Source organism: Poecilia formosa, unplaced genomic scaffold, assembly GCF_000485575.1.
Source record: "Poecilia formosa unplaced genomic scaffold, Poecilia_formosa-5.1.2 Scaffold284, whole genome shotgun sequence".
Classification (NCBI taxonomy): Eukaryota; Metazoa; Chordata; class Actinopteri; order Cyprinodontiformes; family Poeciliidae; genus Poecilia; species Poecilia formosa.
The window spans coordinates 129739-151597 of NW_006800223.1; the positions used below are offsets into that span (position 1 = coordinate 129739).

The 21859-nt window shown below is 40.1% G+C and overlaps 4 protein-coding genes across 4 annotated transcripts in view; 2 read left to right on the forward strand and 2 right to left on the reverse strand.

Moving 5' to 3' along the window:
• Positions 1–1581, forward strand: part of gas2l3 (growth arrest-specific 2 like 3) — a 13754-nt gene extending 12173 nt beyond the window's left edge. Inside the window, exon 10 of the mRNA XM_016681511.1 lies at positions 8–1581. Coding sequence (XP_016536997.1) covers positions 8–448 — 441 coding nt within the window. The 3' untranslated portion in view covers positions 449–1581. The remainder of the gene's footprint in view (positions 1–7) is intronic.
• A 625-nt stretch (positions 1582–2206) lies between these two features.
• On the reverse strand, positions 2207–12079 carry tm7sf3 (transmembrane 7 superfamily member 3). Its single transcript, XM_007571616.2, has 12 exons — positions 11792–12079; positions 10283–10437; positions 8428–8578; positions 8202–8322; positions 6648–6819; positions 6395–6572; positions 6229–6315; positions 4972–5052; positions 4725–4877; positions 4519–4619; positions 3527–3689; positions 2207–3454 (listed from the first exon to the last, which is right to left on the reverse strand). The coding sequence occupies exons 1-12, from the start codon at positions 11856–11858 to the stop codon at positions 3201–3203; spliced, it is 1683 nt and encodes a 560-aa protein (XP_007571678.1). The 5' UTR covers positions 11859–12079; the 3' UTR covers positions 2207–3200.
• Positions 12080–12531: 452 nt separating this feature from the next.
• Positions 12532–16640, reverse strand: fgfr1op2 (FGFR1 oncogene partner 2). Its single transcript, XM_007571617.2, has 6 exons — positions 16554–16640; positions 15393–15529; positions 14928–15045; positions 14696–14838; positions 14495–14608; positions 12532–13244 (listed from the first exon to the last, which is right to left on the reverse strand). Exons 2-6 carry the CDS (start codon positions 15525–15527, stop codon positions 13107–13109), a joined length of 648 nt encoding a protein of 215 aa, XP_007571679.1. The 5' UTR covers positions 15528–15529; positions 16554–16640; the 3' UTR covers positions 12532–13106.
• Positions 16641–16831: 191 nt separating this feature from the next.
• On the forward strand, positions 16832–21186 carry med21 (mediator complex subunit 21). The gene is made up of 4 exons (XM_007571618.2): positions 16832–16914; positions 17289–17403; positions 18310–18410; positions 20367–21186. The coding sequence occupies exons 1-4, from the start codon at positions 16873–16875 to the stop codon at positions 20544–20546; spliced, it is 438 nt and encodes a 145-aa protein (XP_007571680.1). The 5' UTR covers positions 16832–16872; the 3' UTR covers positions 20547–21186.
• The last annotated feature ends 673 nt before the right edge of the window (positions 21187–21859 follow it).

The following is a 21859-nucleotide window of genomic DNA, read 5'->3' on the forward strand; positions in this document are numbered from 1 at the left end:
CTCCCAGGCTGGCTCCTCCCGTGTCCCGACCCCTTGCTCCCAGGCTGGCTCCTCCCGTGTCCCGACCCCTTGCTCCCAGGCTGGCTCCTCCCGTGCCCCGACCCCCTGCTCCAAAGCTGTGCCCCCAGCTACAGTAACTTCTATCTGCTCCATGTCAAAGGTTAAAATCAAGGTGGCCTCTGCCATCCCTGGGCCGGTCCCAGGTATTGTCTCCTCTTCCTCTAAAGGTAATCAGAAGGCCCCCCCCACAGCACAGAGGACTGTGAAAAAACCAGCAGCTCTGGGGAACCCCAGCACAAAGACGATGCTGAAACCTGAAGCAACGACGACTCAAACCACAACCTCTCAGAGAAACCCAGTGAAAGCTGCAGAGAAGGTCCCACAGAGCAAGGCCAGGAGTGACAAGCCGTACTTTGAATTGACCACTAGGAGGAAGCAGAGAGCCTGAAATGGCGCCATCTAAAGGCTTCATGAAACCAGCAGCACTTGTTGGAGCTCAGACTTTACATTGATATCTCTAATCTGATCATGTTTGTAATTTTGTTTTGATTATTCTTTTTAATGTTTATTTAATAGTCTTTAATTTTTTTTTATCTAACTGTGGTCTCTTTAGAGATCAGATTTACATTAATAAACTCAAACTTGCACAATGTTTACATTTAATTCTGACAAGATTTAAATCATAAATGGGTTTTAGAGGGAAATTGTGTTCAACATACTACATGAAACTTTTTAGACCCAACTCATGAATATAGTTGGCTTAACACAAGTTGTACATAAACTTCTGTCTTTCCTTAGCAGGTTACCAAAGTTGGAAAAATGACTAGAAATTATGCTTGAATTTTATTTTATTTTTTTCTTGAGATTCCATTTTCAGCTTGTGAAAACGACTGGATGTCAGGCCACCTAAAGTAATCGATGCTTCAGTTTCTCCACATTCTGTCTCAACCTAATTGCAAAATTAACCATTTTTCATATTTGGCTTCAACTCTAACTTGTCTGTTTGCCCAGTTGCTGTTACAGGAAAAACCTCCCCACAGCATGAACCTGCCACCACCGTGCTTCACAATATGGGGTAATATCAACCAGATGGTGCCTTTTTCTTTACTCTGGATCAAGGCTGCAACATAATGTGGAAAGTTGGCTGTGAATACTTTCTGGATGTTCTGAACACCAGATCCTCTTACTGGAGGTTGTTACTGCAGACCCCTTCTTGCCTTGTGCCTTTCAACAGAAATCCTCCATTCCTTCTCTCTTACCCACAATTGAGTGGCTGCAGAATGTATCAGAGGCCAGAAGGTGGCGCATCGAGCAGTTGACACACTTTGGACGGTGTGTGACTTGCTTTTTGAAAGAAACTACTGATCAGATGCCTTTTTTTCTTTCTCCTGAATCAAAAACACTGAGCAAACATTTAGAGCAGAATCTACTTTGTAAAACGTTTTTTGTCATTTAATTTCTTTTTGTGGTCTAAAATTCTAGTTTTTTATGGTGTTTTATCAAAATTTATTTCTTGGCACTTTATATAAACTTATGTTGAATGTCTGTTTTTGTCTGATTAATAAATGGATGTTGGTTTAAGATCATTGACTATTTTGTTGCTTCTCAAAACTGAGAATTTTGACATGAGATTTAGAATAACGATGAACTCAGCTTTCTATAATGGGGGCATAGAAAGCTGAAGAGTTTGACCTTTACAGGTGATTTTTCAGCATTTTTCCTGACCTCTTGTGGTCATAACGTGAAACTGCAATAGTACAGAAAAAACGGTAATGAAAATATATTTAGTTCAATTTTTGGATTAGCCAATACTTTAGCATTTAAGATCAATAAGTTAGGATTGTAAGAATCATTAAAATTTTAAAATAGGAAACCAAAGATGAATGTTTAAACTAAAGACTTATAGTAAGTGGACTAAAATCCAAGGAGTTGTCTCAATCCCATTTTCAAATTACAATTCTTTCAACACCATACCCACTGTTAAGCATGGTGTTGGCAGCATTATGAGTTTTTTTTTTTTTTTTTGAAGTACTAGAAAGCAAAGGATGAAATATTTTTTGTAAAATGTTCTTAGGTAAAGTTTAAAAGTGAACCTTACTGGGAAAATTTGAAGGGAAAACACCCGTTTATTAAAAAGCAACTAACAGCCACAAATGGTGTCGACTCCTGTATTAGGCAGTGCAGTTAAATCACATCACAGAATCTGTTCAAAAAACATTGAAGGTATTTTATTAAATATCAATACATTAAAATTCAAATGGGTTAATCTTACAAACATGTTGGCTTGTCTGAACAAAAAATATTCAATTGCTTCAGAAATCTGACCATCAGTACTCAATCGAAAAGCTGTGTGTAAAAACCCCTGAGAAACGCCATGGCAACCAGGTGCTGCGATGAACTGTTGTCACATTCGCACATCTCAGATCAAATATCAGACAAAGATAACCTGGGGAAATGCACAACAACCTAATGAATAATTTTTTTAGATTTGTTGAATATGAACTTAATTAGAACCTGCTTAGCAACATGAAGTAGGACAGAAACAATCAGGACCAGATAACATCCTTCAGTCTGGAGAGAAAGGAGGAAAGCGTTCCGAGGTGACTGACCTGTCAAAGTTACTCCAAAAGGGGAAAAAAATGTAATGTTTTGATGGTCAAAGTCTTGGCGAATGAGATGCTGTGGGCCAGCTGGGTTCGGATAATCTTTTTTCCGCAAATAAATGAAGTCATGATCTGAGAAGCACTTATTGTTGATTCAGGTTACCTTTGTCTGATATTAAAACATTTAAATGAACAAAAACAAATCTGTAAAGTTTCAAACACTGCATCACAGCACTAAACAATATAACATCATATAATTTAATATAATCCAGTGTGCAAAATATGAAGAAGTCTGCAGATGGAGAACCTGCTTATATGTTTAGTCTTGATTGCAGGAAGCATTTGAAAGCCTCCAGAGTTCTGGATCCTGATCTAAAAGGAAGTAAAGGAAAGAAAGATGGCAGCTCCCATGTTTCATTGTACAGGTAAAAATCTGTGTTGCTTTAAAAAAAAGAGCTGAGTAAAAAGGTAGTGGTTGAAGGATTTTTGGTCTTTCTGCAGATCTTCAGTCTCGTATCGTCAGTGTTAAAAGTAATCGAATCATTTCCTGTCCGTCTGCGCCGCGACTTTGCAAAACTGCCAGCAGGTGGCAGTCTGTCACAGCAGCAGCGGTGTGTGCTCGCCCGCCGGCTCCCTCCGCCCGATGAGCTGCCGCACCCGCTCCACCATGCGCCCAGGCAGCGAGGGCACGTGGTGGCTCGGGTCCAGCACGTTGGTCTTGCGGCGCTCGCGCTCCTGCAGCCACATGAGGTACGGGCTGGGCGGGAAGAAGGGCCGCGAGCGCTCGCGGTACAGCTGCAGCACCACGCCGCACACGCCCAGCACCACCCACACCGTGATCATGGCGTAGTCTGCAGGAGAACACAGCGAGGCGGTTAAAATCTGATCACGGCTCGTGCCGAAACAAGTCGATGAAAACTCACCAATGGTTTGGAACGGTGTGTCCGTGAAGGCGGCGCTGAAGTTGTTGTTGAGGAAGCGCTTCAGGATGTTGAGCGTGATGTAGGAGAGGCTGGTGTAGATGTAGGCGTTGACGGCCAGCACCACGGCGTAGGCCCCGACGACGCCGCACGTCACGATGTTTCCCTGGAGCAAACAGGAAGTGAGGAGAAGCTCAAACACGGTGGTCATTTTTACATCTAGCCAGGTTGGTGGCCCACTCTGACCCTCTGTACATCTTCTGGGTGGGAGAAGAATGAGTTACGATTTGCACTCATGTTGCCTTCACTGATAAACAGAAACTAGAAGCATCTAACTTACAAGCTACAAAACTAAACTTCATAAACGTTCAGTTTTTCCAAATGACTATGAATTGCTTGCCCACCAGGGGGCACCAGCGGTACATTCTGATAATCTCATCCCTTTTCCACCGTCTTGCAGTAGCACCATAATTACCAGCAGGTGGCAGCATGGCACCAACTTGTTCAGTAGCTTACAGCTACAAACAAACCAATACATCCACTTTGATCCACTAAACTAATAAAGTTATTAGTAAAGGCATACATTGGCTTGCAAAAGTATTCACACCCTATAACTTTCATAATGTGGTGCTTCATATAAAAATAAAAAAACGTTGGCCTTCATGTTTATTTAATAAACCAATGCCCATACTTATTTAAACTCATCTTCCCTAACACCTCTGACGAGTTCTCCCACAGCATCTTCCATTGCAGAAATAAAATCTGAAAAGTGTGGCTTACATCTTTACAAATCCCCCTTCACTCTGATACTCCTAAAAATAATCTAGCAAAATTAGCACATTAGCACACATTTTTATTTATAAAACACATTCCTTCTCCATCTGCCACAGGCAAAGTGAATGAAAGGCTGGTGTTTTGCTGCACTATCTGTGGTAACTAGGCAACGCTCACCAGACCAAGGTGCTGCCAGATAACCAGAGTGTGAAATATGTTACCTCTCTGGGCCACCGCACAAAGAAAAGCGGAAGTGTGACCATGATGCAGCAGAACGTCACCCAGAAAACCACGTCCGAGTTCCTGAACACGTCGAGGTCTCCTGTGTTCAAACGGCAACGCACAGATTTAAAAATCAAAACAAGACGAGAAAAAACAGCAACAAGGAACGGCTGCGCTGTAACGGAGAGAGAGGGGGGGATTGTACCCAGCGGGGTGAAGAGGACGACGGCAGCGACGAGGAAGCCCAGCATCAGGCCGACCACGACCACGCAGGCCATGACGGAGCCAAAGCGCCACCAGCTCATCACCAGGACAACGCCGCCCACCACGCCCACCACAGCGGACACGGTCAGCCGGACTGGGAGTGGAGAAATTTTTTTTTTTTTAAATAAGTAAATCCCAACTTGTTGACACTGTGTTAATGGGTCAGGAAGTTGGGAGGAGGGTCTTACTGTCATAGTCCAGCTGCGTGGTCCTTGTGATGAGGACGAAGAAGAAAAACACAGCAAAGCTGAATCCCATGCAGAACAGCTCTGAACCGCAGGAAGAGACAAGTACAAATTAACCCAAACAGGAAGTAGATTGACTCACATTGACTCTGTTGGCTTACTAAAGTGTTACCCTCATCATATGTTCATGCCTTTCTATTGTTTTTCATAGCTTGTAAGTTATTTTAAAACATGTTTCTTAAACATACATAAATGGTGATGTAGCATGTGAAACCAACGATGTTGTTTGTTAGCATATTGTTTCTCAGTTTAAAAAAAGGCTCATTTTATAGTGGTTTTTTATAAGCGTGAGCCCTCTGTTGATACAAAACATCTGTGTTCACACTCCCTTTCCATTCACTTTGTAGCATTAGGTGGATGTGATGTAGAGGCATGAAGCATCTTGAGAATTAACTCCTAAACCAGAAAAACAAGCTATGGACTGAGAAGTAAGACTTCTAGCTGCTTCCATTCACTTCTGCGTTTTGTGCAACTCCTTCACTGCCTGCTAAGATAAGCAGGGTTCGTACACTTTACACAGTAAAATTCAAGCACTTGTCAAGCATTTTCAATCCCTACCACATGACATCATTTATTACTGTTATTAACAAAGTCTTGTGGCAGTATTCAACATTCTACAGCATGGCATGGCAAACTAAACTATTATTTCACGTCACATAAAATTACTGGTAATTCTAACTAACCTAAAGATAAACTTACTTAATCTAACTTAAATGTGAGAAAAAAAATGTGCATGTCTTTAATTACGTGTACGTAAAAATCTGGTTTCAACTGTAAATGTTTTCCAAATGTGGGGTTTTAATCAAACGTCTGATTACAATTTATTACAAAACTGCTCAGTTTGAATACCAAGCAATTTGAAGGACTTTCTGCAGAAATCAAGAACTTTCCAAACCTTAAAGAGGCCTAATTGAAATGAAGGCATTTTGAAGGATTTCAAGCATCTGTACAAACCCCAAATAAGGTCTTCAGAGTAATAATGCTGGCCAGAACTGGAAGTTTGCAAATTCTGCAAAAATGCAGTTTGAATTTTAGATGTAATCAGTAGACTCAGCAGAACGCTCATAAATCCCTGGTTAGGGTGCCCATTTGTTAGATCTCCAAATTAGAGTTTCATCAAGGGATTCCCATTTTAAGTATCACAAAGCAGGTTCAACATCACCAAAAGATAAGAATACATCTGTTTGTGTGTCGACTCACCACATTTGAAGAATCGATGGCCAAAGAAGCAGACGAACAAGCCTGCCAAGCCAGCTATGGTGAAGAAGATTTTTGTTGATATTTTTCCTGCAACACATTCACACCTAACTTAAAATAAACTCTTTAAAACACTGATTTTAAATCAGTGGCTACGACAGATGCTAACCAAGCGTCTGACAGCCGTCCAGAGTGGAGGTGAAGCTGCAGGCGTAGGTGTGGGCGGGAACGTAGGAGGCGGAGGTGTTCAACATGGGGTCTCTGACAATGACGGAGTAGATGACCCCCTGACCGGGGATGGAGTTGAACGCCATGGCGGTCTTATCCGTCGACTTCAGCGTCACCACCTTACAGGAAACAGGCTGATTGTTTGTCGATGCGTCGCTAAACGTATAGTTTACTCGTCACATTTTGGTTCTCACCAGTCTGCCGCTCGCCGCCATGCCTCGGGTGTTGGCGACGGCCTGGAGGCCGCTGAACAGGCTGCTCTCTGATAGGTCGCTCTCGGGCAGGAAGTACTGGTAGACATCGTACTCCAGGCGCCAGCGCGTGTTGCTTGCTGTCGACGTGTCACAGGCTGCAGGGCTTTGGCCTCTGACAAAGGAAAAAAGAAAACAGAGAGGACACATGAGAGCTTATATCTACCTAAAATAAAAATAAAAAATATCAAAGAATTATTAAAAATACAAATGCTTCTCTGATGGCAGATTCTCTACAGAACAGATTTTCTTCTGCACCTTTAATTTAGACTAATAAGCAAATTAACACAACTTTACATCGTGCAGTTTTGTTTGGCTTCCTCTGAGCTAATTAAACGTACTAGAGAAGCCCGAGGCCGACCACGGCCACGTTTGGCCCAGAAATGTAAACTCTAAAAAACCTCAGTGACTGATTTTGATCTGACTGCTGCCTCATATGAAAACAGTAAAGTTTCCTTACATCTTTGTCACATGAAAATGATTGTGAATCTCATTACCCACAGTAAACAGTGCTGTTTAATTGTTTTTGGTGCATCATGTGCACACAAAGCAGACACTGACTGGAGCCTTTTCACTTCATTCGTCAGTGCGGGACACAAACGTGATGCGAGCGCTGATAAACAGCTGCCAGGCATCAGTCTGCTCTACTTTCGTTCCTGCACCAGTAGGATGTCTGAAAGTCACAAACCGACAGCAAAACGAGTTCCTGCCACCAACACGTGGCGGTTTTACAACATTTCAGAGTTAAAATTGCAGCTTTTTAATTCTTTGTGATGAGTTATGATGCAAAACCAGAAATCTTACCAAGTGCTCTTGGTCTAGTTTGTAGTGCAAATATCTTAGCACACTTGAAGAAAGAGGAAACTAACTTACAAGTAACTTTTCAACAATATATAGGAGCTTGTTTTAGGTAAACATTTCCTTCATATTAATAAATAAAGCACTAGTTCCACTCGTAGATTATTTAATTCATAGCAAGAAATTTTCCTCATGTTATTAGTGAAATAGTTCTAGTGGAACTAAGGAATTATTCATTTAAAACAAGCTCCTATTTCTTGCAGAAAAGTTACTTTTAAGTTAGCTTTCTCTTATTTCAATTGTACTTTTGAAGTAGAAACTCGACCAAAAAACACTTAGTAAGATTTTGTGTTTTTTGCAGTGTAGATGTTGATCTAAATTAAAACTGACTTCCTGTTTTCTCTAAAAACAAATCAGATAAGTAGTTTCTAATGTAGCTGCTTGCTAAACCTCAGTGACATGGCAAGTTGACAGAAAAAAAAAGAAAAACCAGTGTTTCGATCTAATGCAGCGTTACAGTCCACAAACCATTGGAAATGTTTCCAAGGAATTAGTCATCAAGGTTTAATACTCAGAAATATTCATGAAAAAAAACAAACAAAAAAAAAAAAACTGATCTGCTTTGTGTGTTTGCAGAGTTATTGAAGCCTGCAACCAGAGTGGATAAACAGGAAGTGAAGCAAACTCTCTCCGCCTCACCTCTCATATGCTAAATTAGCGGGGCCGAAGCGGACGGTGGTCTCGTACAGGTTGTAGCTGATGTAGACGTTGGGATCCACGTCCAGGCTGGACTCCAGGTTGCAGGCTCCAGGGACCGGCGCTGGAAAATATAACCAAATAAAGAGTTTGCTTCTCAGTTTGTGGTCAAATCTTTTGCAGAAACGCGTTTTGTGACTGAGAGAGCGCAACTTCCTGCTCTCCTTACCAGTGCTTGAGTAAGAGAGGAAGACTCCGGTCCCAGAGACGGGTTCCTCTTCAGGAGAAGACAGAAACAAGGAGAGCAGGGTTTGGGCCGGCTGCAGAGCCGAGAGGAGGCCGGAGTCCACGGCCGTTAGGGAGAGACCCTCATCTGGGATCTGGAACACAGACGTCAAGCTCATCCATTCTATTCAGACGCACTAATCAGTCTTGTTAAAGAAAAAAGCAGAGTTAGTAGCAGTTAGGCTGAAGATAAATTTAAAGTTATGGACTAGAGTTTGTTTTAAACAACAAACTCTGCATAAAAATAATTTAAAAAAAAACATAAAAAAAAACACCCCATATTGTTGGCACTGAAAACAAATGAGTTTGACTTTTCTTTAAACTTCCACACTGAAGAGGGTTGGTTATTTCTTCATTAATCAAAATAATATAACTTTAATTAAAGGGTAGTTATTTAGCCTACAGAAAGATTTTTCCATCACAACTGTATCCCAATCAGGAGATTTTTAAACCGCAATTTTCACCAGAGCAGTAACTGGGGACTAGTCTGGCTCTGTGTTGTCAGACCACAAAGAAACCAGTCAACATTTAACTGCAACTCAACAAAAACCGGCTTCTTGTTGTTCCTTTCCTTCACAGCTTCATTGTAACTCCAGCAACAACCACAGCCTACTGCGGATCCAGCGCAGAGGCTCCATTTATAGGAAATACTCAATAATCCAGAACTGATCAAGTTTAATGTGTCGCCTTCAGATTGCTCTCCATGTCAACGGATTTGATTCCAATTTTCATGATCACAATTCGATTCAGAGACGATTTTTGAGATTCATCATTTCCATTTGCATGATTTATTGTTCTTCTCCATTTCCAAAAACTGGATGACTAAAGTCTTCAGTCTGGTGCTTGGGTCTCAATTAGAGCTTTTTTTGAAGAACAATTTTGCATACAAAACATCAAGAATAATTTCATTTGTTGTTTCTGTTTTCATTATTTATTTTGGATATTTTAACTGTGTCCCACTTTCACTGTTATATATTCATTAGAATTTTAAAGTTTGTTGGTCTTTGAGAATGTGTTCTTGCATTATTATGCCATTACTTTAAAATTATAAGTTGTCCAGCAATATTTGTTATCGTGAATGGTGTAGATACAACCAAAAAAAAAAAAAATCACTAAAGTAATCAATCAAAGCAAGGAAAAAAAAGGGGAACTAATTAAAGATATAATAAACAAGAAGTTAAAATCTTTAGAATGACTTTGTCTTGTTGCTGAAAAACTCTACTTCCCCTTTTATTTGGACCAGTTTAGCAGACTTGGAGTCGTTTTCCTCTCTGCTGTCTGAAGCAGGCAATTAATCACAGATTTGTTTTCTTCCAGAATAATCAGAACATTTCCCGACCTGCCACCTTGACCCCGCAGGGAGATTTTTCTTTTTCCCTCCGAGACTCCTGGGATCCCATCCAGAAGATTGATTACCCCCCTCCATCTCCTGGAAGACGCTGCGTCTGCTGCTCATGACCTGAGGACTGTACATCAGCTGACTGGGACTTCTCTCAGGGGGTCAGCCGACCCGCCTCACAAAGCCTCATTCATTCATTCCGTGGCGGCAGAACGGTTTTAGCGCACTGCGTGACCCCAAGTATTAGCAGGAGAAATTAAAAACGCACTTGTTTTGCTGATTTAACTCGCCTGGTTCCCTGAATCTACACCTGAAATCACAGGAACATTAAAGGAAATAAAGCTCCTGCCACAAACAGTCCATCATTTATCTGGTAAGTAAATCCCATTTCCTCTGGTTTTACTAAATGTAATTTACTTCAGTGAGCGGATGCATGAAGGTAAAAGTCTGTTCCTCTCACCCTGGTATAGGAGAGCGTGGCGTTGCGGTGCAGCGTGTGGAACTGCAGCGTGATGAAGGCCATGTCCGGAGGGATCCGGGTCACCACGGCCTCCACCGTCTCGTTCAGAGAGACGTTCACATTCTGGAACGCCCCCGGCAGGAAGGTCACGTGGTCTGAGGACACAACACGACACAGACGGTCACATGGACGCCCAGGAATCACAATCTTCAGTCAGAGTCTTCTACTGCTGCGCTACGACACAGGCTGCTAGAGGAGATGGCTCTTGGCAAGGACCGTTAGCGTCAACAACGTGAACAGTACGAGTTAACAATTAATTTCCCGCTTGGATTACGGAAGTGTTTTTGAAGAGTTCAACAGTAAGCCGGTCACAATTATTAATAAATCAGTTAATGGAATGATAAATTAAAATGAGCACAATAACACTGCAAAACTTTGACGCCTGGTATGAACTGTTAGCGTGAACTACCTGACACTTTGGCCTGTTTTCCCTGTCTGAGAGGATTACTGTTTTTCATTGCCATTTTGATCATCAATACTTCATAATCCATTTTAATTATTGTTTTTTTGTTTGCTTTTCTATGCTTGAAATGTTTTTTTTTTTACTACAAATGACCAGAGATTGGGATTGGACAATTGTTTTTAATTCAAAATTACTTCCCATCTCAAAGAAATTTAAGCTGTCATGCGCTACAAGATGTTCACATTTCTTCTCTTTGACAGTTGTTGATCTTCAACAGTTTCCAAGAAAATCAAAAATCCGTTCAGTCTGAATGCTCTCTTAATCTCCACTGCTGCTAATGGACAAGATTTGATGGAAGACTTTCTTTGATAATGAGTACAAATATATTTTTTTGTCAGGCCAAGCCTCAGATATACCAAGATTAATTAAGTGCATCATCTGATCATCTGCTTCCATTGCCTCCCAAGATGTTTTTCTCCCACAAATCAGCAAGAATAATTGGTTAACTATGGATGTTTTCATTCCTCAGCGTGATTGGAAGGAATGAGCTGAAGAAACCAAATCTCAATGCCAACATCTCTTTCTATATGATCGACTAACTTGACTTTTAAAAAATTCATTACGTAAAATATCTAGTTGAACAAAGTAAAATCTACTGTTTTCACCTGCTGTTGCCTCTAAATTCCTTATAAGTGCAATTATATGATCTTAAAACTACTTTACCCAGATAGACTGTGGTTTGCTGCATTTTATTGATTTTCCTTTAGTTTTATTCCACTGACATCAGGCACGTGCAACTTTTATAATTAACTTTTTATTGACCCATTTCTTATAGTGAGGTTAGTGGACTAAAATGTCGTTTTTTAGCTAGCTAATCTACAGCTGCTTTTCTGCACGAGCGGAAATACTTGTCCTGCTAGCTTAACAGGAAAAACCGCAATGAATTCAGCAGATTTATACAGATAAAATGATTTGTGAAAAGATTTATTCTTTAAAAAAAAAGAGGAAAGTACACACTAACACGCCGTAGCCGTGACTGTACTCACTTTCCACTTGAGTTTGTACTTCACACGCGAAGAAGAGCAGCAGCGGACCCCACATCCAGTGAGACATTTCCCTCCGGTTTATCTACCCGACAAAAATAAAAACCTCTTCAACCTGCCGGTGGTTGAAAAATCACCGGAAACCGCGAACTCGTCCGTGTTTTCGTCTCACCAACCGCGATAGTGACATAGTGGACAGCTGAGGTATGCTCCCTGCAACAAACCCCGACTTGTTTCCCTCTCTCCGCTCCCTACCGCTGTGCTGGTTCAACAACAGGCTCGTTTTGGCTTGGAAATCTCGCTCCTAATCCCGCGATACTTCGAGAGTAACGTGAACTTCAATATTAAATGCCTGTTTCTTTTTCTTTCTTTTTTTTTTTTACAAATAGATCAAATAATTAAACAATGACAAAAACAACTAATAGAACGCAAGTGGGAAAAGTCCTAAAATAATTAATATGTGAGGACAGTACATTTTGGTATATATTTCTAAATTTGTACCCCTTTCTAAAACTATTGTTATTTAATTTTTTTTTGCCATTTTAAATGACAAAAGTCATTAGATATTTTTATAACTTGGATGAATTTGGGTTACATAAAAAGTAGATTTTTTTTCTTTAAATGACACAGGTTCAAGGCAAGTCTCATATTCTCTCTTGAACTTTGACCAGACCATTCAACATTTTGAAAGCAGCCAGACGCACCAAATTTCACTTGGAGGTATCAGAGTAAATTCACACCACACTTCTCAGATTTTTATTTGTAAAACAAACAATGCAAAGCACTGTAAATGAACATATTTCAAGTAACTCATCTTATTTTTAAGCTAATTTATTTTGTAACTGTAAAAGGCTGATATTTACACTGTAGTTTTATTTTTTTTTCCCCCATAAATAAAAGAACCTGAGAACTTCTGCTCCTACTCAGGGCAGTGTTTTGAGCAGACAAAGTTTCGCTTCCTGTCCTTAAATCCGTTGACAACAATAACAAGGAGTTGTGAAAGTAAGAAGTTGCGAATACACACACAACCACCGAAACCAAAACAGAGGCAGAAACAGGGGAATACGTGCTACGATTGTTTAGATGTTACATTAAATCAACATGGCCTCACACGGTTTGACCACTGTGGATTTATTTATATAATTCTGTCACTCATTCATACTTTAAAACGACGCAGGCTCCACACTGACACAAGAAAGCAAAACATTACAGCGACAGCAGACAGAGATGGGGCTCCGGTGGCGACATGCGGCAGGAGGCTTCGCCTTGAGGAGTCTGTGGGTGGAACGGCGGCGGCGGCCTGTAAAGGGGCGGGGCTCTAGCTCTTCCGCAGGCTGACGTCGGCGCTGGTCAGCAGTGGAGACAGCGATGTGTTCTCGGAGGCCTCTTCTCTCTTTAGGACGAGGAAAGCCTCACGACTGATTCCCAGCAGCTCTCGGAGTCCGCTGTTCTCCAGCTGGAACACACAAACACAGTCGGCTGTGTGTGAGAACTAGTAATGGTCTAATCAAAGACTGGAGTTAAACCTTACTAACATGGTGTGGTATGACCTTAAAAATGCTTTTTGTGTTTGAAAATCCTCCTGTGTGACTGGATTAAACCATAAGAAAATCATCTTTTATTCTTTTGTGCCACTTAGAGATAAACCTGCTGGTGTGCTTTGGATTATTGATCTCATGACCTCAGCTTAAGGTCATGACTTCCTGAATGTACATTTTCATTCAGTATTGTCTGACAGAAAGCGGAACATACGGCCCAGTCCAACAGAAACAAACAGAAATCTGGTAACGTAGGTTGAACCATCTGGTATAGACGTGCACCAATTAATCATCAAAAATTATACATACATGTATTTATTATGTAATTATTTATTACAAGTGTTGATCTCTTTGGGAACAATATGTTACTTATTTTGTATTTGTGTTAACTGTGAAATAAACTATTATTCAGATTCTCTTGATTTTGGAAGAACAGCGATTGGATATTTACATGCGAGACTGATATCAACTGTTGTCGGCTGACATGTGCGCAGCCAACAACGGTCACCCCACTGTTGCAAACTTAGCAACTTTACTGCTATATTTAGCGACTTCTTAAGTGAAATAAAAATGGTATTGTTCAAAATCAGAATCTGCAAATGTGTCTTTTAAAAGACTGCAGTCAGTGAACCCTGAACCTGGTTCTGCTCCCTCTGGGTATTATGGGTAGCTGCAGCTTTCAGCAAATTTAAGACATTTTAAGATCTTTTTTTAATGCCAACTTGAATAAAAATTTAAGACACAAAAAACCTATAAACATAGTGGATAATTGGGGGATGATTGGAGTCAGTGGCAAAAACCAACTTCCTCCAGCCAAATGACGATACACTTGTTCTCATGATGAACACAAAAAAACTAGATGCTAACTAGCAAGGGTATATTAGCAAGTAGTTACCAACTACCTCCAGTCTCAGAATGTGATAAAAACATCTGTGTGAGACTCAAACTTTCACTTGACTGAAAAGTCTGGCAAAAAAAAAAAAAAACTACATTAAGGTTTGAACGGCATTGGAACAACATTTAAGATCTGTGATTAGCATATTTACATTTTTGAAAATTAATTTAAGACATTTTAAGGCTATAATTTTAGAAACATGCGTTTTTAAGGAGTCACTCTGGTATAAAATACTTGTAAAACTAAGAATTTCTGAAAGTTGTCCAGCGTTACCTCGAGCTGTTTAATCCTCTCCTCGTCTTCACAAACCCGGCCTTCGTCCACCTCTATCGCCTTCCTCATCACCGAGGCCATCTCGTTTATTTTGTCTATGTGCGCCTGCATTTCCTGGAAAGAGCAGAAGGACATTCAAGTTCCATACATTTTTTACGCATGTTTCTCATCAGCGGATCAGCTCTAAGCAGGTGTGCTGACTGTGGTGTGCTGCTCTTTCAGCTGCGTGACGATGGCAGGGTCCTCCCTCTTGCTGGCCATGAGAAGCCTGAACACCTGCTCCCTGTACTTGGTCATGATGAGCTCCAGTGCGGACTGGTGCTCCTCCAACGATGTTCGGAGCTCTGCAGGAGGAGAGGACACAAGCTTGGTCCTGTTTCTTATAGAATGAGGCCGAGGACACAGCATGAGCGTGAATCCAGAAGTGTTTTACCTTTGTTTTCCTGTTGGAGTTCCCTGATCTGACGGTTTTCCTGCTGGATTCCCAGGACCAGACTGGAGCGAGGTCGATGTCGTGCAACCTGGTTAAGAGAATCGATCTCCTCCTGGTACTGGCAACAGGAGATCACACGTCATCAGCTTTTCATACAGCGCTGCAGCAAACCGTTATTTTAGTAATCGATTGTTCTGACGATTAATTTTGCAGTCTTCTTTTAAATCATGACTATCTCTTTCACCATTTCATATGTACACCAATGTTCACAGACCCATTTGTTCTGGAGAATGCACTATATATAAAATATGCTCCAGCTTTCTGGGAGAACACTGCGCCCTGGTGGCAGCAAGTTTAAAACCAACTTGTTTTATGAGAATATTAAATAAAAGTTATGGAGTTAAGCCGCTTTTCTGAGAATGAGGTGCTTTTGGTCATTCAGCCAGTAACACACTCGTGTCCTACCTGCTTCATGGCCTCCACCCGCTTGTTGAGGGAGGTTGTCTGTTCGATGAGCATCTCTGCGGCATTGTCGTGGTTACGGAGTCTTTCTACTAACGACTTGGCATCTGCCAGAACCTTCTCTAAAGAGCAGTTCATACCTGAGGAGAGACGAGTCGTAGTCAGAACAAATTCAGAGAAGGTCTGAAGAGATCACTCTAAAATTAATTAGTTAGGACAATTAACAACAGAGCCATCTACATGTTCAAAGCTCACTCTTTTCTTGGAAGAGAAACATTATAAGTTGTCTACTAAAACCGTTTCTAATTTGCTGAACTATACTGCTCAAAAAAATAAAGGGAACATTTCACTTTAATTTTGTGTGTGGCTCCAAATCCAGGCCTCCATTGGTTAATAAATTTGATTTCCATTGATGATTTTTGTGTGATTTTGTTGTCAGCACATTCAACTTTGTACAAAACAAAGTAGTCAATGAGAATATTTCATTCATTCAGATCTAGGATGTGTTATTTGAGTGTTCCCTTTATTTTTTTGAGCAGTATATATGATCTAATAAAGAAAGATGGAATCAGATTCTAGAAACACAGTGAAAAGTGCAGGTACAGCTCAGTACCGAAAAATATCATTAATATATGTTACAGTCATATCCAATTTACTTATTTATCTATCCGAGAGCTATTAGTATAGTTGTAACTCATAAGATCATTTTAACTTTGCAACAAGCTCAACTGTGCTCAACTTGTTACTACCTGTAAGCCACAATCATTAAACTAATCAGAAATAATTTTACACTGTGTCTAATGGGTTTATACGAGTTTCACTTTTTGAACTGAAGTACTGAAATCGCCATTTCTATTATCAAATTTTAATCTATCTATAATATTTCAATTTAGAAATATCCACTTGTTTTATATTAATATACAAGACAAGTCAGCATATTTTACAAAGATAAAAACTGCTGTTCTTAGCTTATTTTAACTCTACCTCCTCATTTTCTGACTTTAGCTGACAGTTGCTAGGTATGCTAACTAAACTAATACCATCTAGCAGTGGTACGATACACTAAACAATTAATAAAAAATGTTTGACAGCAGCCCCTGTTTTTGCTTATTGTTCAGTGCTCATTTTAAACAACAGGAAATATGTAAAATATGAAAGTCATACCTGAAGAGCTCAAAGTGCAAGTAGACGCTAGTGTTAGCTAGCCTCTTTACTTCCTGTTGACGTTTGGTGGCTGTCATTAGCTACACACTAAAACTGGTCCCCGGCTGAAGTTCTGTTGTGGGCCCGTTCCCTTCGAACACGGACGACAATGGAAGCAGACAGAAACATTCACATTAGCTCTGTTGTCAGGCGACGAGTCAAGAAGCCGCTTTCAGCTACAGCAAACTGAACTCTTCCGAAACAGCCCTGTCTACTTCCGCGAGAGTTTGCGCTCACGCTCTCGCGAGAGAGGACCCGATTTCCTGTAGTGACAAAAAAGATGGCGGATCGGCTAACGCAACTTCAAGACGCAGTCAATTCGGTTCGCTAAACTCTCTTTTTAAAGAAGCTGTAGAAAACGGACATTTTTTGTGCTTATGTGACGAGAACTTGATAGCTCTGATTAAATAAGCAGTAATAGCAAGTAGTAACTCCTCCAAAACTACAGTATACGTGACTTTTCAAGCTATCTAGCTACCACAGCTAACCAGTAGATGCACGAGTCTATGCTTTATATGTAATTTACTTAGAAAATATATTCTTCTTTACATGCTTGGCACATTTGAATATCATATCGTGTTGGAAGCTCTACTTAGACTCGGTTGAAGCTAGGTGGCGCTGAATCGTTGGTGGACTGCAGCGTTGTATTGAATGATAATCTAATCGATTTCTGTATTGATTGTGTTTCTGCTGCAGCTCGCTGATCAGTTCTGTAACGCCATCGGCGTTCTGCAGCAATGCGCTCCACCTGCCTCTTTCAGTAACATCCAGACGGCCATCAACAAGGATCAGCCTGCAAACCCCACTGAAGGTTGGCTCAGTACATGTTCATTACAGCCTCACAAGCATAAGCTAATACAGAATAGTGTTTTAAATATGAAGCTAAAGGAAGTAAGGTTTTCTACTTTTTATTTCATGAAAGCAAACATAAACAAATCTAAAAGGTGAGGTGTGTCTCTACCACATTCACATATTTGGTGTTTTTTTTGTTTTGTTTGTTTGTTTGTTTGTTTTTTTTCAAAGTAGCTCGAACTCAACCAGTTTGGAGGGAGGACATTTGTAAACACAAGTTTTCAGATCTCAATTGGACTTTGACTAGGCCGTTCTAACACATCCATGTGCTTTGATCCAAAGCCCTCTTCTCCAGCTTTTTGCTTCACTGCGGACCAGCTTTGTGAATGATAAGATGTTGGCTTGGCTCTGCTAAACACAGGATAATACTTCTGCTCCACAGATATCTTTCAACCTATATGCAGTTAGCAGCAGTCGACCCGCTGCTGCTAACTTAGTCACTTTGTCACTATATTTGATGACTTTTCAGACAAAAAAAAATTGGAAACGACTGATCAGAAATTTTAAAAATCGGCTTTCATCCAGAAAACTGCAATCAGTTCACCCCTTAAAATTTACTTCTTCTTTTGTTTTGTTCAAAAGTAAATCTTTGATAGTTTATGTTAACAGAGCATCAAATAAATGAGTTGACTTCCTCTCTCGCTGCCTCCCCACACTAATAAAATTCAAGTGTTCTCAAGTGTTTTTAACAATTGCAAAGCCACAATGAGATTTGTGGCTTTATGATCCCAAAATGTGATTCTGCAAAAGGTTTAGACTGTGTTGAACAAAAATGCTCCTTTGCACATTTCATTAACGTTTACAGATTTTTTTAGTTTTTAGTTTACAATGTTTTTTTTTCTTTTTCTCTCTCTCTCTCTTCCAGAATACGCTCAACTGTTTGCAGCTCTGATAGCCAGGACAGCCAAAGATGTGGACGTTCTGATCGACTCTCTGCCCAGCGAGGAGTCTACGGCGGCCCTGCAGGTCAGAAGAGTCCGCTCACAATAACGTTTTAAACCGGAGTTCGCGTGCTGCTCATTCGGTCTAGCACGAGTGTCTGTATGTCCAGGAAATAGATTAACTCGCTAAAAAAATAAAAACTTAAAAAAAAAAAAGTTATTAAAATGGCAAATAGTTTGTAAGTCTTGAAAGAATATAGTAAGCTAATTCCATCCCAATAGTTCTCTTTTTCCCGGTTTAAATTGAATAGGTTTAGCGTTACTCATCGCTGTTTTGGTTGGAGATGTAGCTAGCACTACCGATCCTAACATACGTCGCTGCCTGGCAGCGTAAGCAACATGGCGATGTGTATGTGGCAATATTTTATTTAAATTTATAAAATAAAAAAAAAACAATCTACAGTATTTTTACTGTGTTGTTTTTACATGGAAAAATATTTCTCAAAGTTTATTGTTACAAATAATCGTGGATCCCATTAAGGTTTCTGGTGGGGATTTCCAGCTTTTGGCCAGCAGAGGGAGCCATCTGGGTTGGTTTCCATTTAGGTAGCCCCAGAATCTGGGAGGGAAATAGTTTGTTCTCGACTTCAAACCAGACTTCAGTTTTTCTTCTAAATATTTTCATTTTGAAAATGCATCAAAAGTATTCATACAGTCAAAGTTCACCATGTTGACTGTTGTTCTTCAGAGTATCACTGATGCTGTCGTTCTTATCTGATCAGTACTTTGAGTTTTTCTACCTGCTTTTTGAGATGTAAAGGTTCTCATGTAACACATCACTAAGTTGTTGCCAGACAGTTGAGGAAAAAAATTCTTGTGAAATTGGATCCAGTGAAATGTTCCTTTTTTTCTCTCGCAGAGTAAACATTTTTGATACGAGGTCACTCTGTGCAACAATCACTCTGCAAAATTTGTATATCGTTATGCCACTTCCTGGTTGTACAGCTGCTCTTTGTCAGCCTCTGTTTTGGCTGCTTGTGGATGGAATTAGCCTCACTGCTAACTCGTAGCTCCCTTTTCTGGAAGCGCAGGGATACATGAGATCCAACGTGAATGCCTGAGCCTTCTGGGGTTGCTGGGTAAAAATAATGCAAGTCATGTGAGCGTGTGCTTGATATATTTATGGAATGACTACCAAGATGGCTAAAAGAATCAAGTTGGGATCATGCTGTAAGTATGCCGGAGCTCTGCTTTTGTGTCCTGATGGTAGCCTTCACCAGCAAAAGGCTTTAATATGTAAAATGTAGATTTATGTTATGACTGTTTCCCAAAACAGTCATCATGTCCATATAAATAATTATTAAATTTTATGTTACAAATCAACAAAAAGTAAGTGCATAATTGTGAAATGGATGGAAAACAATACCAGGTTTTCAAAATTTTTACCAGTAGAAATCTGAAAAGTGTGGCATGCATCTTTATTCAAAACTTTTAATCATATAACTCTTAATAAAACCAACTCTAAGAAGCATCGTTTGTCTTTGTAACAGCAACCAAGGCTGCATTTCAGAACATGAGCTGGATCGTCATGTTCTGAAATGGCCCAGTCAAAGTCCAGGTCAAAATCCAGCCAGGACATACATATCACAAAAATTTGGTGTATGTTTGCCACATTTAAAAAAAATAAAATACATTACAGGCTATTTGAACACAAGTATTGATCTCCAAAATTACAATCAACCAATTGGATAACAGAACAAACAAAAAAGAAAAAAAATTTAACAATTCCATTTTTTTGACACCAGTGGGTTATGTTCTGTATTTTAATGCACAGCACACTGTTTAAGTTTTGTATTTGTAAAATAAAATATAAATCCAATGTACCATTTGTCCTTCCACTTCATCATTATACACCACTTTGAGTTTTTTTCCCCCCACATAAGTCCCACAAAAACACAATTTTAGATCTTTAACTCTTAAGTAAAAGAAGATTAAAATCCGACGCAGCGGTTGACTCTGCAGCTCTGTCACCTGTCGCCAGGCGGCCAGCCTCCGTCAGCTGGAGGAGGAGAACCACGACGCGGCAGCCCGTCTGGAGGAGGTGGTGTACCGCGGCGACATGCTGCTGGAGAAGATCCAGAACGCGCTGGCCGACATCGCCCAGTCGCAGCTTCGCACCCGCAACGGAGCGCTGAGCCAGTCTTCGCCGGCCGAGTCCTGACATCTCATCCTGCCACCAACGGACACTTTTTTTGTTTGTTTTTGTTTTTTTCCACACGGCCAATGTTTATTTTTCAAAAACGTGAAGATCTCTCCACTGCCAAACGTGTGTCTGGGATGAACAAGACTAGATTCTCCTATATAGTTTAAAGTTAAAAGCATTATTTTGAAATCAAATAATTGAAGTCATTCTGAATTGTGTTTTTCTTATTTATTTATTTTTTTGGCTGGCTTAAGTAAAAAAAAAAAAAAAAAGTTAATTCGGACATTCACCCTAGCAACACGTCCACTGTTATATATGTAGATTCTATGTTGTACATTTCATTTGTTGTTTTTTTGACAATATTCTGCTTTTTGACAAATGTAAACACTTCAGTCTGCTTTGAAAAAGGTTACAATGTAAATATGTGATTAAAAATACGGAGCAGCATTTCCACTAACAGCCTATACTTTATTTTAGCTGATCTCATTTATGTCCAACATAAATACTTCATGGATCAGGTCTTAATAGCATCGGGGTTTTTTTTGTTGTCTTTTATAAATGAATGATGGGTTTACTCCCACTGTGCTAAACGACAAACTTCACAGCTTGAAAGCATGTTTAATGGCTTCATATGTTGCATTAAAACACCTTTGAGAGATGGCTTCTGTTTAGTATCGGATCTAACATCTCTCATTATAAAAAATGGCCTAAAAAGACAAAACAAATCTACAAACCTATGTGAAAATGTCAGGTTTTAGTGATGCAGCTTTTCTTTAACAGCCTTAGAAAGTGAATAACACCTTACTCTAATACTTTTAAGTTTGTCTCATCTGTGCTGCCTGAAGTCACAAAATAAGTAGAGTTAAGGTGACGCATTGTGGTAGTCATGGCAATTTACACCATTTGAACACCAGGAGGCACTTCTGTAAATATGTTTTAAGGTAATGCCTTCTTCTGTGTGTGACATCATGGGGGAAAAAATCAAGACATCAGGAAGAGAACTGTTAAGCTCCACTATTCTGGTTCATCCTTATTCGATTTTCAAATGTCTAAAGGTGGTACGTTCATCTGTTCGGTTGTGTTCAAGTGTAAGCTGGATTGGAATGGGCGGCCATCATGCCGTCCAGGAAGGAGAACCCAGAATTTAACCAACCATGTAAATAACCTGGCTGAAGATAGTGAAGGTGTCATTAATCCACAGTGAAATGAGTTCAATACCAAGATGTGCCAATCAGAGACGAAAAGCCAGGTCACAATATGGAGCGAACCACTGCAGACAAAGACCATTTTTAAACGATGCTCTGTTTTTAAAGGCCTTTGTTTTAAAATAA

Coding starts and splice junctions, on each gene's coding strand:
- tm7sf3 (XM_007571616.2), bottom strand. CDS start 11,858: ATGTCTCACTGGATGTGGGGTCCGCTGCTGCTCTTCTTCGCGTGTGAA. Junction 4,878..4,971: donor CACGCAGCTGGACTATGACA/GTAAGACCCTCC, acceptor CTCCACTCCCAG/TCCGGCTGACCGTGTCCGCT. Junction 3,690..4,518: donor TTGTGCGGTGGCCCAGAGAG/GTAACATATTTC, acceptor TGTTTGCTCCAG/GGAAACATCGTGACGTGCGG.
- med21 (XM_007571618.2), top strand. CDS start 16,873: ATGGCGGATCGGCTAACGCAACTTCAAGACGCAGTCAATTCG. Junction 16,915..17,288: donor TTCAAGACGCAGTCAATTCG/GTTCGCTAAACT, acceptor TTTCTGCTGCAG/CTCGCTGATCAGTTCTGTAA. Junction 17,404..18,309: donor GCCTGCAAACCCCACTGAAG/GTTGGCTCAGTA, acceptor TCTCTCTTCCAG/AATACGCTCAACTGTTTGCA.
- fgfr1op2 (XM_007571617.2), bottom strand. CDS start 15,527: ATGAACTGCTCTTTAGAGAAGGTTCTGGCAGATGCCAAGTCGTTAGTA. Junction 14,839..14,927: donor ACTCCAACAGGAAAACAAAG/GTAAAACACTTC, acceptor CTCCTCCTGCAG/AGCTCCGAACATCGTTGGAG. Junction 14,609..14,695: donor TGAAAGAGCAGCACACCACA/GTCAGCACACCT, acceptor TGCTCTTTCCAG/GAAATGCAGGCGCACATAGA.